General features: G+C 32.7%; 2 protein-coding genes across 2 annotated transcripts; one reads left to right on the top strand and one right to left on the bottom strand.

Annotated features, from left to right (window-relative positions):
* Positions 1-9,142: 9,142 nt before the first annotated feature.
* LOC110728210 lies at positions 9,143-11,375 on the top strand. Its single transcript, XM_021907872.1, has 4 exons — positions 9,143-9,257; positions 9,526-9,745; positions 9,865-9,928; positions 10,705-11,375. The coding sequence occupies exons 2-4, from the start codon at positions 9,573-9,575 to the stop codon at positions 11,017-11,019; spliced, it is 552 nt and encodes a 183-aa protein (XP_021763564.1). The 5' UTR covers positions 9,143-9,257; positions 9,526-9,572; the 3' UTR covers positions 11,020-11,375.
* A 1,302-nt stretch (positions 11,376-12,677) lies between these two features.
* On the bottom strand, positions 12,678-16,573 carry LOC110728208 (50S ribosomal protein HLP, mitochondrial-like). The gene is made up of 4 exons (XM_021907871.1): positions 16,443-16,573; positions 15,127-15,176; positions 13,441-13,535; positions 12,678-13,299 (listed from the first exon to the last, which is right to left on the bottom strand). Exons 2-4 carry the CDS (start codon positions 15,158-15,160, stop codon positions 12,916-12,918), a joined length of 513 nt encoding a protein of 170 aa, XP_021763563.1. The 5' UTR covers positions 15,161-15,176; positions 16,443-16,573; the 3' UTR covers positions 12,678-12,915.
* Between the last annotated feature and the right edge of the window lie 15 nt (positions 16,574-16,588).

The following is a 16,588-nucleotide window of genomic DNA, read 5'->3' as shown; positions in this document are numbered from 1 at the left end:
TATTACCTTTACGAAAACAATGGGAAATACAAAAATTATAACCAAAGGACTTTTGGATCGGATCGTAGTTGATCACCTCTAGTATTGTTCAAGGCTTCAAATTCTCTTATTCTTTTCAACCCACCCACAAAAATGTAAGTAATTCAAATAATTAGAGATAGGGAGGGTACTTTCATTATAGGGCAGAAAAGGGAATATAAAAATAAAAAATCCGACATGAAAATACTCATAAATAAGTAGATATTGGACATGTGCCCCAAAATCTTTGCAAAGTCGAGCCCAAATTTATAAGAAATTGGACCCATAGTACCAACTAGCATAATTCAAGCAAAAGTGGAACCCAATTACAAAAAAGTTTGGTACTAGCATAAAAGTGGGCCCACTAGTATGAAGGAAGAAAAGTGGGAAGAACAAAAAAAAAAAAAACAAAGGATTGAAGTAAATTTGCTTAGTCATAGACAGCAAGGATGAGATCAAGAGTCAGATCACGCGCCGAATCCATGCTTTTGACTTTTATAAAGGAAACACACTTCTAACATGGGTCCCACTACATGTTCCCTCTCTGTCACCTTCAGCGCGTGTGAGTTATTATCCAGTACATACAGTTGCATGGAGATCTACAGTTTGGAGTATCAATGTGACGTGGCATGTTTTGATTTGTTGGTATTTGAGGAGATATCGGTGTATCTTGGAATAGTTTGACTGTCTAGCACTAACCCTCTCTTGCTATAATACAATACGAGTACCAAGCTTTGGTCTAGTGGGATACTCACTCCGTCTCATAATACTTGGGATGTTGAAGTAGACACATAGTTTAAGTAAATTGTAAGTGAGTCAATTTAAAATATTTGTTTATTGTATAAATGATTCTTTTTTGTATTTTTTTATTGTAAGAAAACAACAAAGTGGGGTTGGAGTGGGGTAGGTGAAGAGAGAGAAAATGTGGAAAATTATTTTTTTATTAGTGGTCCCTTTTCATTTTTAGTAATGTGTCAAGTAATGTGGGACGGACGTAAATGAAAACTATGTCAAGTATTATGGGACGGAGGGAGTAGTTTACATCTCACAACCAAGATGTTGTACAATCAAACCTCACTAGATGCACTTTTGGGTTGATATTTCTTTACATTTGCCTCCTCACCTTTTCCTCAAAAAAAAAATGTCTAGCAAGCTAATTCGGGTTTGGAGGACCTGTGAGAAGTTCCAGTCCGGTATAACCCTTCTCCCTACAAAAAAAAAAAAAAAAAAAAAAAAAAAAAAAAAAAAAAAAACATCTCTTGCTACAACCTTTCCTATGTCCTTCTGAAGGTTATTTTATGTGTATGTATAGTTGAGTGTATAATATAATGTTGAAGTACAATTATATGCTTTTAGTTTTGTTTAGTGTTGTTTAATCAATCTGATTAAGGAATAATATTCGGATCTAATGCATTGATGAGGCATTGAGGGAAAAGTGTGGTGGTGGTTTGGGAGTTGTATTATGATATTTTTGGTAAAGTGTGGAATACATTCGTGCGGTGCATACTAAAAGGTAAGTTTAAAGATTAGGTGATGTTTGGATCTTGTTACTCTGTAAAACCCATAAATTCAATTTGTTGAAGTAAATCACAGGGATTCAACGATCGTGTATATTGTCCTCGATTGAAAGAGTGAGACTCAAAACATATTAATATTTTGATGAATGTACGAAAGGAAATTAATAGGTCCTATAGATATTAAGGTGACTCTAAAACTCGAATGTATAGTCCATTGTAAAATGTAGCAATCAATGTTAGGTCTTATGGAATGAGTTTTCTCATTCTTTACAATGATGATTTGCTTTGATCTTTGCTTGCTTATGGTTAGCTTCTTGATCGGCCTTGATAGATACAATGTATGTATCCTTGATCCATGGCATACTAAATTACTAACTACCCTATAAGCAAGACAACTAATATACTAAGTCTATAGAGACAGTAAAGTTCACTATTGTGGTTTGGTTGTTTGGCTTGTAACTAAATACACGGGAAATACAAAAATGTGAAAAGGGGGTTTAGATAAAAGATTTAAGGTGGTGTATGGTTGACACTAGTATAGAAAGTAAACTTCATATAAAAAGATTTAATTGTAATTGAATGGGAAATTTATAAATGCTTCCTTCAGTTAAATAGGACTTTCCTTAAGAAATTTATCTTTCGATGATCAATTTATACTCCCTTTCTTTTCAAGTAAAGGATTATAGGAAGTGCAACTTTCCATGTGTAATTCTTCCCAAGGGAGTGTGTTCTACCTGTTTCCCATATATTCTTGTACAATACTAATAGACAAAATTAGTCCTAAATACGTCTTAGTTTGTCTTACTAGCACATAAACTTAGTATTCACTGTTTAGTAATGCACATAGGGTTAAGATTGTCGAAACATGGAAAAATCTTACTACAAGAATATGTCAATCCCTTCTAGGCAACATTTAAGGTATGTTTAGTAGTTCACATCATGTAAAAACCTAATTACTAATACTTATTTCATATAAGTTATGATTAACAAAATTAAGTTCAAATCTACTTTTTCGATTTATTTATGTTTTTCATCACTAAATATTTTTACGTCGTGAGTAAAAACTTATGAAAACTACATATATAAAATACACACACACATATATATATTTATATATTTATATAAGACCATATTTGATATGTTTTTTTCCCCTTATGGATCAACGTACATATAAGCTTAAAGTTTAGTTCAATAAGATAATTGATCAGATCATTGAAAATTAATTCAGATTATTAGATAAAAAATAAAAAATAAAAAAATCAAATTAAATCAGATATGCAAAAATAAGGTGCACGAAACATAGCGTTAGAAGTTTTTCCATGTACAACATAGGCTTCCATACCTAAGATGTTGCTACCCTAATTTTAGGCACATTGTAACTTAGAGAAGCTTTTGCGTGAGATTGGACTCACCGAGAGTCCAATATTTCTGACAATAATATTCTAATACTAGATGGAAGCCCGTGCGATGCACGGTTTTTTCATCTAAGATTTTTAATTATTTGATTTATTGTATTTAATAATTTCAGACAAATATAAAAAAGTTTAATATTTATTTTTTTTACTATAATTTATAACGAATTTATTAAATATAAATAAATTGTAAATATGATATTTTTTCCGTTATTTAAAATCTTTAATGTGAAATGATAAATTTTTAATAATTTAAATCCTAAATCATTATTCATTGTTTTACCATATCTTTTAGTTCGATAGAATCACCAACCTCGTCCACAACCAACCTACTACATCAATAGATAAATTAAACCGTGAAATGTTAGCGAAACTGAAATTGATATAAGTTAAATCTTTACATTTATATAAAATAAATCAATACATTTACCAATAAATGAAAAATTGTTGCGATATAAAATCAAATCTATGCATTGGATTTTTTTCATCATCTCCAAAAATAACTAAAGCCATCCATATATTAAGTATACAACATCTAATCGTATGCCATTACATAAACAAATAATCGTTAAGTATCCTAAATAAATACAATGTAACTAATAATTACAAATATAAATTTAAACATAAGATTTTAAAAGTTACCCGGACATTGATGACCTAAAACTAACACAAAATTCGCTTGATGGGGTTTTGTATTGATACGAAATTTTATTTGTGTCGTATGATGTGTTAGATCTGCATCTAAAAAACTTTTAGTAAATAAAACATAAACATATAATTGTTGAATATCCCAAATTAATACAATGTGAGTAATAATTAGAAATACTAATTTAAACACAGGATTTTAAAAATTAAGCTAAAAATTACCCGGCCATTGATAACCAAAAATTAACACAAAATTCGATTGATGTGGGTTTTTTATTGATACGAAATTTTCTTTGTGTCGTGTGATGTGTCAATTTATAATGGTAGGTATCACAAATTTTAATTTAATTATAATTAACGAACAATTTGTATTTCTTATCATATATACTATCAAAATTTATCTTATAATGATAGGTATCAAACTTTATTATAAGCGTTTATCATTTAAATATTTCTTAGTATGTTTTTTTTGGATTTCTTATACTCGTAGTATTGAATTAATAAATTTATCTTTTCCTATATTTTTACTTTATTTTTTTTCATTAAATAATTTAATTTGTGGATTATAATCTACGTGGCATTAAAATTTTAGATATATCAAATCTAATTCGTTACTTTTATCTAGGTGGCGACATAATTTTTTAATTCAAAAATAAAATACAAATCTTTCTTCTTATTGGTCGAAATAAGTATATCAAACTTTATTATAAGCGTTTATCATTTAAATATTTCTTAGTATATTTTTTTTGGATTTCTTATACTCGTAGTATTGAATTAATAAATTTATCTTTTCCTATATTTTTCATTAAAATAATTTAATTTGTGGATTATATTCTACGTGGCATTAAAATTTTAGATATATCAAATCTAATTTGTTACTTTTATCTAGGTGGCGACATAATTTTTTAATTCAAAAATAAAATACAAAAACTTTCTTCTTATTGGTCGAATTAAGTATATTTCTTACGTGGCGCTCCGAACTCTCTCCAAAAATGCCTACTTTTTATATATATATATGTGTGTGTGTGTGTACACACACACACACACACATATATATATACACACACACATATACACACACACACACATATATATATACACACACACACACAAGAAAACAGCTGGATTCCAATGGAATTTTTCCATCGGAAACATCGGAAAATCCGTCAGAAAACGGTCTTCCAACGGAATTCCGTCGGAATCAGTCTGTCGCAATACCCTTTGTAGGAAATTCGATGTTTTCTGAGGGAAATTCCGTTGGAAGCCACTTTTCCGACGGAATTTTCGACAGAATCCATTCTGTCGGCGCTGGTTTTGACTTTAAACGAAATTCCGTCGCAATTTCCAACGGAAATTTCCGTCGGAGTTGGAGAGGTTTCCGATGGAAATTTTCGTCAGAATATTTCTGTCAGAAGAGGTATATTCTGACGAAAATTTCCGTCGAAAGAGGTATATACCGACGGAATTTTCCGTCGGAAAAGTCAATAAAAAAAAAATAGCCCCACCCAGATCCACCACTGCCTACACCCCTGCTCACCACCCCAACCCACCCCACCGCCACCCCCTAACCCACCAGTCCCCACCTCACCACCCACCAAAACCCCCACAGAAACCACCTTAACCAAAACCCCACCCACACCAAACCGAAACCACCCCAACCATTAACTTACCTAGCACCAAACTCACACCAACCCCCATCCCACCACCACTGACACCACTACACACCACCACCATTCCAAAAATAAACTCTAAAAACCGAAATTAATCCCAAAAATACGAAAAGCCCAAAAAAAACCGATAATTAACCCCAAAAATACGAAAGGTAACACAACATAGTAAAAAAATACCACACAAAACAATCAAACCCAGTAGATCTACAACTTAATCAAAATTTCATTAAAAAAATTCAAAAAATAAAACGATAATTAACCAACGAAAATTAAAAGAAATATATAAATATACAATAAAATTTATAAACTTAACATGACAATTACATACAAATTAAAAATAACTAGATCTACACTGTTGACGGTGGTTGTTGGCTCGCGACGGTGGTTGTTGCCTTTGTTGTTGTTGGGTCGTTGTTGTTGTTGTTGGCTTTGTTGTTGTTGTGTCGTTGTTGGCTCGCGATGGTGGAATCAGAGAAGAGGAGTAGAGGAGAGAGAAACAGAGAAGAAGAAGAAAGAGAGAAGAGGAAAGAGAACAGAGAGGAAAGAGAGGAAGGAGAAGAGGACGGGAGAACAGAGAGGAAGGAGAAGAAGAAGAGAACAGGAGAGAGAAGAGAGGATCAGAGAAGAGGAAAGAGGAGAGGAGAGAAAAAGAGAAACGAGAGAAAGAGAGGCGGAGAAAGAGAAGAGGAGAGGAGAGAGAAATGAGAAATGAAAGGGGGAAGGGGGGTAGTTCCGTGTTTTAGGGTTTGAATTTTTTTGTATTTTTTTTTTTAAATATCAAAATTCCGTCGGAAATGGTTCAAAATCCGTCGGAACTAGAGTTAGGGTTTGGTTTTTTTTTGTTGTTTTATTTGTTCCGATGAATTTTTTTCCTCAGAATTTACAGCTTCCGACGGAATAAGAAAATTTCCGAGGGAATATTCCGTCGAAAAGTGTAAATTCCGAGGGAAAAAAAAATCCGTCGGAATATTTCCGAGGGATTTTCCGTCATAACTTACCTTTTCCGACGGAATTTTCTGACAAACCCAAATTCCGTCGGAAATTTCGAAATTTCCGATGGAATTTAAGTCAGTCGGAATCCGACCTATTTCTTGTAGTGTAGATTATATGACATTAATATTCTAATATCTAACATAATATTTGACATTAATCAATCAATAATAACATAATACTAAAACAGACACCGGGAATGACACATGTCACTTTCTGGTATCGTTTTTTCCCTCCAAAAACCATTTTCCAAAAATAAATGTTATTCTAACTTTATTTTTCTTTTTATATCTTTTTAACTGACAACTTATTTAAGGCAATAAATTTTTATATTATAATACCAATTAAAGATTTTTTTTACTAATATTAATATTATTTGCTTAAAATGATTTTTTTCCTGATTAATTACACTCAAATGGATTTAATTTATAGTATGAAATAATAAAAACATTTTTACATTATATTGCATCATATTGACTTCAACACAGAAATCTATAACTATAACTATATATTATATTAAAGGAGAAACCAAGAATGACACGTGTCATCTCCTTTATTTTCAAAAAATTTCCCGCCAAGATAATTTTTTTTCCCCAAAGCTTCTTAAAGAATATTTAGTACTATGAAATTATATTTCCTTTACTATTTGGTAATTATATTCTATTGATACACATTCAACAAAAATATTATTCTTTTATTTAATACTATGCAATAATATTTTCTTAAATGTAACTTTGTGACGTAATCTGTAATTATTTATATTAGTCGTGCATGTAATACTCCCACGATTTTCTGTAGTATGATATGATTTCATTTTTATTTTTGTAATTACGAATTTTTCATATTATTTCGCATGCAATTAGATAATTTTTATGATTAAATATATTGTTAAACTAATAATAAATAGTGAAAAATTAACGTGCATGGCACGAGACCTAATCTAGTAATCTAATAATTTAATGTTAGGTATTAAATTATTAATGTCAGATATTAGAATATTTATGTCATATATTAGAATATTATTGTTAGATACTAGATTATTATTGTCAGATATATTGGATTCACCGTGAGTCCGACTCCCCCAACTTTTTTCGTTGCAACTTAAATTGAGGTTGACTCGTAGCGGTCCATTTGGCAAAACTCAAAGTATAGAAAACAAGTGTTCCACATTGAAAGAATTTGAAAACTTTACCCTTATTTATGATGTCAATTTCCTTGTACTTTTTGATTAAAAGAACCATGCCCCTAGTAATCGCTCAAGGAAGTTTTAAATCTAGTCATATTCCCTTGCGTATGTTATAACACTAATTGAGTTACGTCAAAAATGCATATTCTTGATCGTTACGAGTATTACTTTGTGTTGTAATCTATGTTTGCTACCTTAATTAGTCTAGCCGTTTTTTCTTGATTGCCTAGTCGTTTTATCTTGTTATAGTCATATTGATTGCCTTTTAGTGATTAATAGTGGGGAAAAAAATAGTACTCCCTTTTTTTTTTTTTTTTTTTTTTTTTTTTTTTTTTTTTAATTTTAGTCCCATATATTATTTTGGGCGTTTAAAAAAGATCTACTCATATTGAATATTAGGTTAAAATTTCATGCAATGTACGGTTGTTAAATATTTTTGACAATAATATTATAAAATACTCCGTATAAAGTAAATGATATGCAAAAATATTTCATTTGGGTATATATGGAATATGATTGTCAAACTGGAAAAAAATTATCATAAGGTAAAAAAAAAAAAAAGCGAAATTGGTGGGAAAAATTTTCACAAGGTAATGACAAGTGTCATTGGTTATTCGCTTTTAGTATAAGTTAATAGATGTTGCATTTTTAACTTATCTTTTTGGAATTAATTGGTTGTGGATTGATGACATGACTCTAAGTAAGGAAATCTCTACCTTGAATTATGCAATTATGACTTATGCTTTCTCAAAAAAAAAAAAAAAAAAAAAAAAAACTTAAATAAGGTAAATTAATTATGAATTATTTTGTACTTTAATGTTAGATTCCAAATATTCTTCTTTTCTTATTTTATGTGATTGATTCAATATGAGACTAACATTATGAAATTGAGGGAGTAATATATTGTTAAAAGTTTTCAAAAAAGGAAATGAAGCAAGTAATAAGATACGGTCGTAAAAGGAAAAATGAAGCAAGTAATAACATACGGATGGAGTATAATAAAATAACTGAGCCTAATCTCCCTTTAGAAGCACATACAAAAATTCCTCTTCTCATCTTCACAAAAATCTGAAAATCATAAACTAATTGTTTTTTTTTGGGCAACGTCTAAACACAGAGCCTCAGCCTACCTACTTGATGCACATTGACTTGAGCTCGATTACGAGTTGTGTAACCCTAGAGTTCGCTTGTTAAGTGGTTGTGTACAACCATGACAGATTGACAATAATAATCAGACAAGCTTTGTGGGAAAAGAGGCAACCTTGATCAGACCTCAATTCTCATGGTTTTACTTCAATCCTCACGTTTTTTTTTTTAATTCAGTATTTACGGGCAAACTAATTGAGAGTAGAGAGGAGGTTAAGGAAAACCCTACACTCGACCCAAACACCCTCACTGGGTAGGATTATTCAAACCCAAACCTCTAAAATTTAAGGTAAGAAATTTGCCAAATGAGCGAACACTTTATTAATATAGTACCCATTTATTTATTGAATTGTTTATGTGTTTGGTGTTAACAAAATTGGTACGGTATAATTACCCACACATAAAAATTACCAAAATTATCCTTCCTTGTCAACCACAAATAAACGTGACAGCAAGTTGGCAACAAACCAAAGTCGCACGCTCTTTCTTCCCCGACAATCATACGACGCCGTACTACCTTAATTTCACTCTAATACGTCGTCGTTTCACCATTTTCAAGTAGGTCACCTGCTTCCTTTTATCCTCCTATAAATCCTCCTTTTCCTCCTCAGTCTCTCTTTCGCCCTTTCTTCTTCCATTTCATCATTTTCTCTCTCCTCGGAGATTTTTCCAGGTATTCTTTTTTTTTTTTTATTTTTTATTTTTAAATTTCTCCAATTTTCATATCTAATTTCAGCTCAGATCTAGTTCATCTAAAAAAAAAAACCCCTAATTTTTGTTAGATCTAGTTGGAAAATTTCTAATTTAACCAGTAATTATTCTGGGTTAGATCTAGCTGGAATTTTCAAAATTAACCAAAGAAAAACTGGAATTAATTCTATCAATGAGCTGGATTTGATGATCCTTAAGACTAATTTGCTGAATTGAATTTCTTTTTTCAGGCGTTAATTTTTTGTTATAAAATTCCAAAAAAAAAAAGAAAAAAAAAATGAATCGATGGGAGCTTCAACAGAACGCCATGGTGGTGGGTTGTGAAGAATTCCGGGGCCCCGGTGGAGTATCGTTGTCGGATCGCAAAGGTCCTGTTCTTGTTTGCCCGAAACCCAGGCGAATTGAGTTTTTAGCAACGAATCTTACCATGTCTTTGAGATGGCAGAGAAGGTAATTTTGAATTTTAGTCGTAATTTTAGTTTTTTCTTTGATTTTGATTTTTAGTTTTTTTTTTTGTTTTTTTCTTGGATTTTTTTGCTGAATTTTGGTTGCTTTGATTTTGATTACAGCCAACAAAACGATGTTTGTGATTCAAAAGCTGGTGCTGATCTTCTTGACATGATTCTTCGCAAGGTAAATTCCTATTTATTTTTTATTTAATTGATTTTTATGATTAAATACTTTATAATTTAGAGCTGTTTATGGTATGATTTATTTTATTCGATGAGATTTTAATATCTTTGGATGAAGAAATGGTTAATTTTAGCTGATTATGTTAAATCTTAGAGGTTGATCTGTAAAATGGTTGGAAAATTGTGTACTTGAGACTATTGTGTAATTTTCTGTTTGATTTTGATGAAACATGACCCTGTTGTTAATTATTTAGCTGATTAGGCAAAGAGTTTGTGTGTGTTGAGGCGTAGCCGCCGTGTAATCGCGTATGTTTAATGGGTGGTGTTGATTCAAAGATCTATTGTTTGATTGTATGGTTAAAAGTTAACCTCCTGGCATGTCGTATGTGTGGAACATTGTAGCCGGCCTCGGTTTTTCTAGATGTGGTTGTGGTAAAGATCTAGTGTTTGTTTGTGGTTTTAGATGATTACTTCGTATATGTTATGTTGTAGGTTTATTAGATGTGGTTGTTGCAAAAGATCTAGTGTTCGATTTTGTGGTTTTAGGTGATTATTTAAGTAGATGCAACTATTGTGTAAAAGAAAGACTTGTTTTATAATCTTGGGTTGTTTTTGTACTTAAGTATGATGTTGCTTATTGAATATGTTGGTTGAGTTTAATAGTATTCTTGTTTCCGAAAGGAAATCAGTTGTTTATGATTGATAACTTGTTTGTGTACTTTGGCACTTTTGCGAAGGACAGAATTTGCTAATCAACCTGTGTTATTGTTTCTGCAGGAAAGTCACGGTGAAGGAAGATCTTCAGCTAGAGAGATTGCATCATCACCCCCATTTTTTTGTGGATCACCACCTAGTAGAGTTTCTAACCCAATAGTTCAGGACGCGCAGTTTGGGGATGAAAATTTATCCCCTTTGTCAACTTTACAACTCGCATCTCCTTCCACATCCGCATCATCTTCACCATCACCTTCGTCTATGAAGTCCGGTGGTGTGAGGATGAAGTTTGGTCTCAAGTCACCCACTGTAAGAGTAGAAGGTTTTGATTGCCTCAACAGGGATCGCCAGAATTCAGGCATCACTGCTGTGGCATAAAGAAAGAAAAATTCAATTGGTTAACTGTATATATACAAAAGATCGAAGTGAAGCTGCCGTTGCATAAGCAACTGCATCAAACTTCTTGTCAAGGAATTCCGGATTTTGACGAAAAAGATGTGTTTTTGGTTTTGTAGAAAAAATTGCTGGAGAGAAATTGTCTTGCCATTGTATATAGGATGTTGTTCTACTAGAAAGAACACTAAGGGAGACAACCCAGAGGTGTGGTCTCTTTTCTTTTTGTACTATATGAGAGAAATTTGTATAGAGAGCCATTGAGAGTGGTCTGACCTTGTAACTTATGGTGTAAATATACGCTCATTTGCTACTATTATATCGACTCCACTGTTCTTTAACTCGTGCCTCAATTCCCAAAGATCCTCAGCAATCTAGCATGGATTAAGAGCACTTTCGAATCTCCCAAACAGGGTGTTTCTGATGTGTGTTGAGAAGGCTCGATTCAACTCAAACTTGCAAGCCTAAGTTTGAGCTCGAATGTTGATGATGTGTGCTGAGAAGGCTCGATTCATCCCAAGTTTGAGCTCCAATGCACCATCCATTGACCTAGTATTATCATATTCAATTAAAATTTTCGAGGATTAGTCCAAATCTCGGGTTCATTTGTCTTCCGTAATTGTTGATAATCCACGACCTTAATTTGATGGACTTGGTAAGAAGACAACGTGAAGAAATGGACATGTATGGAGGCTGCTTTGAGGAATTCAACCACATGTTTATTTTAAGAATCAAGTTAAGATCAAGTCTTTTGGCTGAGTGCGAAAAACTTTGGCATTGGTATTATGTCAATATCATGATTTAATGGGTTAAATAATACGTCAATACCATACTTTATCACTCTCTTATTTTCTTCGTGTTTGTTTTTTATTCGTAGTTTTTGGTTGATGGGTTTTTGTTGCTTGGTCAAAATATAGATTAATTATACATTAATTATAGGGATATAGTACGAGGACAATTAAGTAACAGCTATTGTTAGGTAGTAATTTGCAAGATTAATGCTTTGCATGTTCTTATAAGATTTGAACCTTACTTTTTCATTATTGTTGTTGGTTAGAAAGAGACATTCTTTACTTTTTAAATTATTTGATTTGAAATAGTTATACTTTAACTCCTTTTCTTTTGACAATTTCGAATTCATAGTAGGATTATTATTATTATTATTATTATTATTATTATTATTATTATTATTATTATTATTATTATTATTATTATTATTATACAAGTATCATTTAGGGAACAGGGCAGATTAAAAATCTTTTTGCAAGATTTTTAGGTCTCTTGCGTTGTTTGTACGTTCTTTAATAAGATGTCTTATTTTTATCAGAGTACTTATTACATATTATTGCTATAATAAATTACTGTACTAGATTAGATTAGACCCGAAAAAATCAAATTAGGCTACAAAATAAGGTGAAGTAAACAACCAAAAAAAAAAAAAAAAACTCCTTTCCTATTCAAATAATCTTATTGCCAGGTTTAATAACAATTTAACGAACCATTCTTCAGGACCGATAAATCCTTTTTATTTCAAGTTAATGAAATAGATCTCAAACTCATGAGCACTATCAGAATTAGTAACATACTAACATGTAATGACAAAACAAGCACCACGGCAAACCCATGGTTAGTTGATACTGAAGGAAACCTAAACAGTCAACACCAGACTAATCAATGAGAATTAGAAAAAGCATCAACAGCTTCAGGGCAAAAATTGTTTCTGTAGCCATCACATTTCAAGTTTATGATACTTTTATGATAAGTTGACAATCAAATAAAACTAAGAAATTCTTCAATCTACCTTACAGTTATCTTACAAAAGAGTGAACATTCGCCATAAAAACGACGAGATAAAAAATAAAACTTATGGTCACAATTTGATCATGCAAGATGTTGGGCCATTGTAAGAATCTTGAGATGCTTTTTCTTCCTTAGCTCATGTGGGACTGGGCCAAACACTCGGGTCCCTACAGGCTCACCTTGCTTGTTAAGAATCACCACAGCATTGTCATCGAATTTGACCTCACTTCCATCACAGCGACCTCGCTGCATGGCAGCTCTCACAACAACAGCCCGTACAACATCTCCTTTCTTTACCTTCCCCCCAGGACGAGCTTCTTTCACTGAAGCTACTATAGTATCTCCCAATCTTGCTCCTTTCCTTCCCTTTAGAGCTTGTATACACATTACCTGTTTAGCTCCAGAGTTATCAACAACTGTAAGCTTTGTCCTCATCTGAATGAAAGTCCTTAGCTGCTGCAACACCTAAAGATGTTCATGTAATATGCCAATTTTATTTTTCCACTTCCTCATTGAGCAACAATTCAGCATTATTTGGATGTTTTGTGGTGAATAGCAGATGAAATCTGCAAGGAAAGGTAAAGTAAAGCAGAGAGGGTAGCATACCTGGGGATGGGGGTGGTTGCCTGTGGTCTCACACGTAGATATCAGTAAACTAGAGCCACTACCATTGGTTAGACCACCTAGCAATGATCGGCCCCCTACAACACATATTGCAAGAAACAAACCAAGTCAACCTCAGAACAAGAATTAGAACATATACTCATCCATTTTAAGTTAACCGCAAAAATCTAGAATTGAATTAGCTTCTGTTAGTACTGCCAGAGTGCCAGGGACTGATAGGCTAGCAAAGTGAGTGTGGGTAGGCAACAAAATCCAATTTTTTTTTTACTGCAAATGAATCAGAAGCTCGTAGAGTTGCAGCTATAAATGGGATGGTCAATACTCAATACACACAAACTAGCACAACCACTTTCCTTGTTAACGTAAAGAGTCTTATTCTGAACACAAGGTAAACCAAAAATAATGTCCCCCTCTCCCCCACTCCCCCCATAGAGTAGCCAGCGAAAAGTCACTGTCCAAGAAACTAGCAGTCTAGCACACTACAAGTACTTTTGGAGAAGTAATAAATAATTTGGAACAGCTTCCAAGTCCCCGATTGTAACAATGATAGACACACCTAAATAACAAATAGTCACAGACTCACAGCACATACCACCTTAGTTTGAATAAGTGCAAGGTGCACTGAGGCATCAAGTCCTCAACTCCGAGGTGCAAAGTGAGAGACAGGTACACAGACAATCGTTAGGAAGCACAAAGTTCAACAAGAAGGCTCATAAATTCTTTGGATATTTTAGCTACTAAGAAAAACATTGAAGGTTCCATTGTCAAATTTGCTGGAATTTGAACATTACCGGATGGATTTAATAATGTGGGCTGTGGTGGTGCACTTTGATGCAAGCCTCACTGCCTCGCCACCATGAGGCAAAGAGGTTAATACCTTCAGAATAAAAATTGCAAAGGTTCCCCGCACATTTTAGAAGTCAAAACTAAGTGTGCTATTTAAGTTTTATAGGCTGGTAGAAGAAAGCATCCCACTTATGGGATTAAGGCTTTGACTGATTGATTGATTGAGGCTGGTACAAGAAAGCATCCCAAAAGATCAAAAACAAAACCTTTTTTTGCTAAGAAAACATCCACTATGGATCTGGTAGTTTAGCCTGATTCACAAGGGCAAAACATCCTATGAATAGATTTGAAAATAGTCTGTGAACACAATATGTACAAAAATACTTTTCTAGTTTATGGATTCTAAGCAACAATAATAATTTCTAGATGGAGCAAATAAAGTGCCTATAATTTCTAGACACATGATCAAGTACAATAATAATGTTTTGATACATCATAAGCATGGACAGATAATACTCTTACTCCCTTGATCCAAGCACAAGAGTACGTACTTTGTACTCTGCACTATTATATGTTTCTCCCCAGTGTAACTACTACTCCCCTTGTTTATATTTCATTTTTTCTTTTCCATGTTAGGGGGAGGGGAATTTGTCATGACATGTTAGAAAATTTTTGCACAAGGTCCAGTACGACAGCATAAATAAAGGCAAAATCTAAGATCAAATGATCAGTCCAATAAGAAGAAAGAAAGATAATCAGCATCTAAAATGCTGATCATGGTTTTTTACTACTTTGTTTGTTGATCATTTAAAAAGCACTTGATAGACAAATAAAAGCGGAAATCAAAATATAAAGCAATACGAAAACATTATGAGCATATACCACGAGATAACTTCGAAGCCAGAGAAGATGACATCTTTACTTTGAAATGCCTGTCCAATGACAAGAGAAACAAAGGCACAGATATGAGAAAATGCATATAATGCCTAAAGTAATCTGCATAAGTAGAAATGTGATGGAGAATAAAGACAGTCTAATGAGTACAAAAAAGTCAGTAGCAAAGAAGAAAGGGACAGGGGGCATTCCTCTCCCTTTGATGGTAGGAAAATCTGCAAAGGGCTTGTTCTTTTAGGCATCTTTGCCTAAAGTTTTTTAAGGGGCTTGTTCAATCAACACTACAAGTCACGTTTTACTTATTGAGTTGTAAAACAATTCATGAAGTTAACCATCAACACTGTCTAACATTTCACTCTCCAAAAGATAATACAACTAACACATTTAGTAGCAGAGAAATAACAACGCATAAAGAATTCATTTCGAGAAATTCGAACAAAAGATACTTGGTGAAGAAGAAGAATTAAAAGAAAAGAAACAATGAAGCTACTCTTAAGTACGCGAACTACTAAGTATTGTTTCTTGAATTCGTTTCAGTGCATTAAATCCTTACAATCAAATATCCGTCAATGTATTGTTCTTACATGCTCAACAGTAAACATAACCACTTAAATCATACAAGAATTACGCAATGCATGGTATAATGAGATTTTCACAAATTTATTAAATAATGTGTAATCTAAACAACTTGTGATGGATCTAGCAGTAACGAAACAGGGGGGGCAATACAACCCCTTTTGCAAGGAGCCAAATTATTTCAATGTATACCCAAAGCAATACTCTCATTCTATCGAGATTTCCAAAAACCTATAGTTAATCATGGCATTTTATCATTACTTTCATAGATTCTTAATCAAGCCAAAAACTACCTAATACCCAAATTCACTCTTCAATCTCCAATCCTTCATATCAATTATACAGCACAAACCAAATATAATCAACAAATACTAATACGAATATCGACGATGAATCGCCCGATCCTCCTTAAACCCAAAACATGAACAACAAGAACAGCTCCAATTTCCTGGAAAACCCATTTTGCACAAAACATACCCCCAATAACAATCCAAACACTACCCATTTTCTAACAACATCCAGTTGCAACATCAAACTAAGTTTAAATTTGTCACATTTCAAAATAGTAAGCAAATCACTTCTTCTTCTCCTACTGTTTCAATACTGTACCCTAATAATTATAATTAGTAGTCCAGAAAATTACATTAATTTTAATCATTAATTTACAATTACAATGACTATTCAACTAATTTTCTACAAAAGTAAACGAATTAAAGAAAGAAGGTTACCTGAAAACAATGGCAAGATGTCAATGGAGCTAAAACTCACTGCAGAAGACGGTCGCTCAGTTTATAGAGACACAAAATAGAAGGAGAGAAAAGGGCTGATTTTTTTATTTTTTATTTTTTATTTTAAATTTTTATGGGATTTTTCT

The sequence above is a fragment of the Chenopodium quinoa genome, unplaced genomic scaffold (genome assembly GCF_001683475.1).
Source record: "Chenopodium quinoa cultivar QQ74 unplaced genomic scaffold, ASM168347v1, whole genome shotgun sequence".
Classification (NCBI taxonomy): domain Eukaryota; kingdom Viridiplantae; phylum Streptophyta; class Magnoliopsida; order Caryophyllales; family Amaranthaceae; genus Chenopodium; species Chenopodium quinoa.
The sequence above is the reverse complement of the archived record's forward strand: the minus strand, read 5'-3'. Positions and strand labels throughout refer to the sequence as shown.

Excerpts from the sequence above, each read along its gene's own strand:
- LOC110728210 (XM_021907872.1), top strand. The coding sequence starts at position 9,573 with ATGAATCGATGGGAGCTTCAACAGAACGCCATGGTGGTGGGTTGTGAA. Across the intron at positions 9,746-9,864 it reads TCTTTGAGATGGCAGAGAAG|CCAACAAAACGATGTTTGTG; the intron begins GTAATTTTGAAT and ends TTTTGATTACAG. Across the intron at positions 9,929-10,704 it reads TTGACATGATTCTTCGCAAG|GAAAGTCACGGTGAAGGAAG; the intron begins GTAAATTCCTAT and ends TTGTTTCTGCAG.
- LOC110728208 (XM_021907871.1), bottom strand. The coding sequence starts at position 15,160 with ATGTCATCTTCTCTGGCTTCGAAGTTATCTCGTG. Across the intron at positions 13,536-15,126 it reads GGCTTCGAAGTTATCTCGTG|GGGGCCGATCATTGCTAGGT; the intron begins GTATATGCTCAT and ends TATGTGTTGTAG. Across the intron at positions 13,300-13,440 it reads GCAACCACCCCCATCCCCAG|GTGTTGCAGCAGCTAAGGAC; the intron begins GTATGCTACCCT and ends GAACATCTTTAG.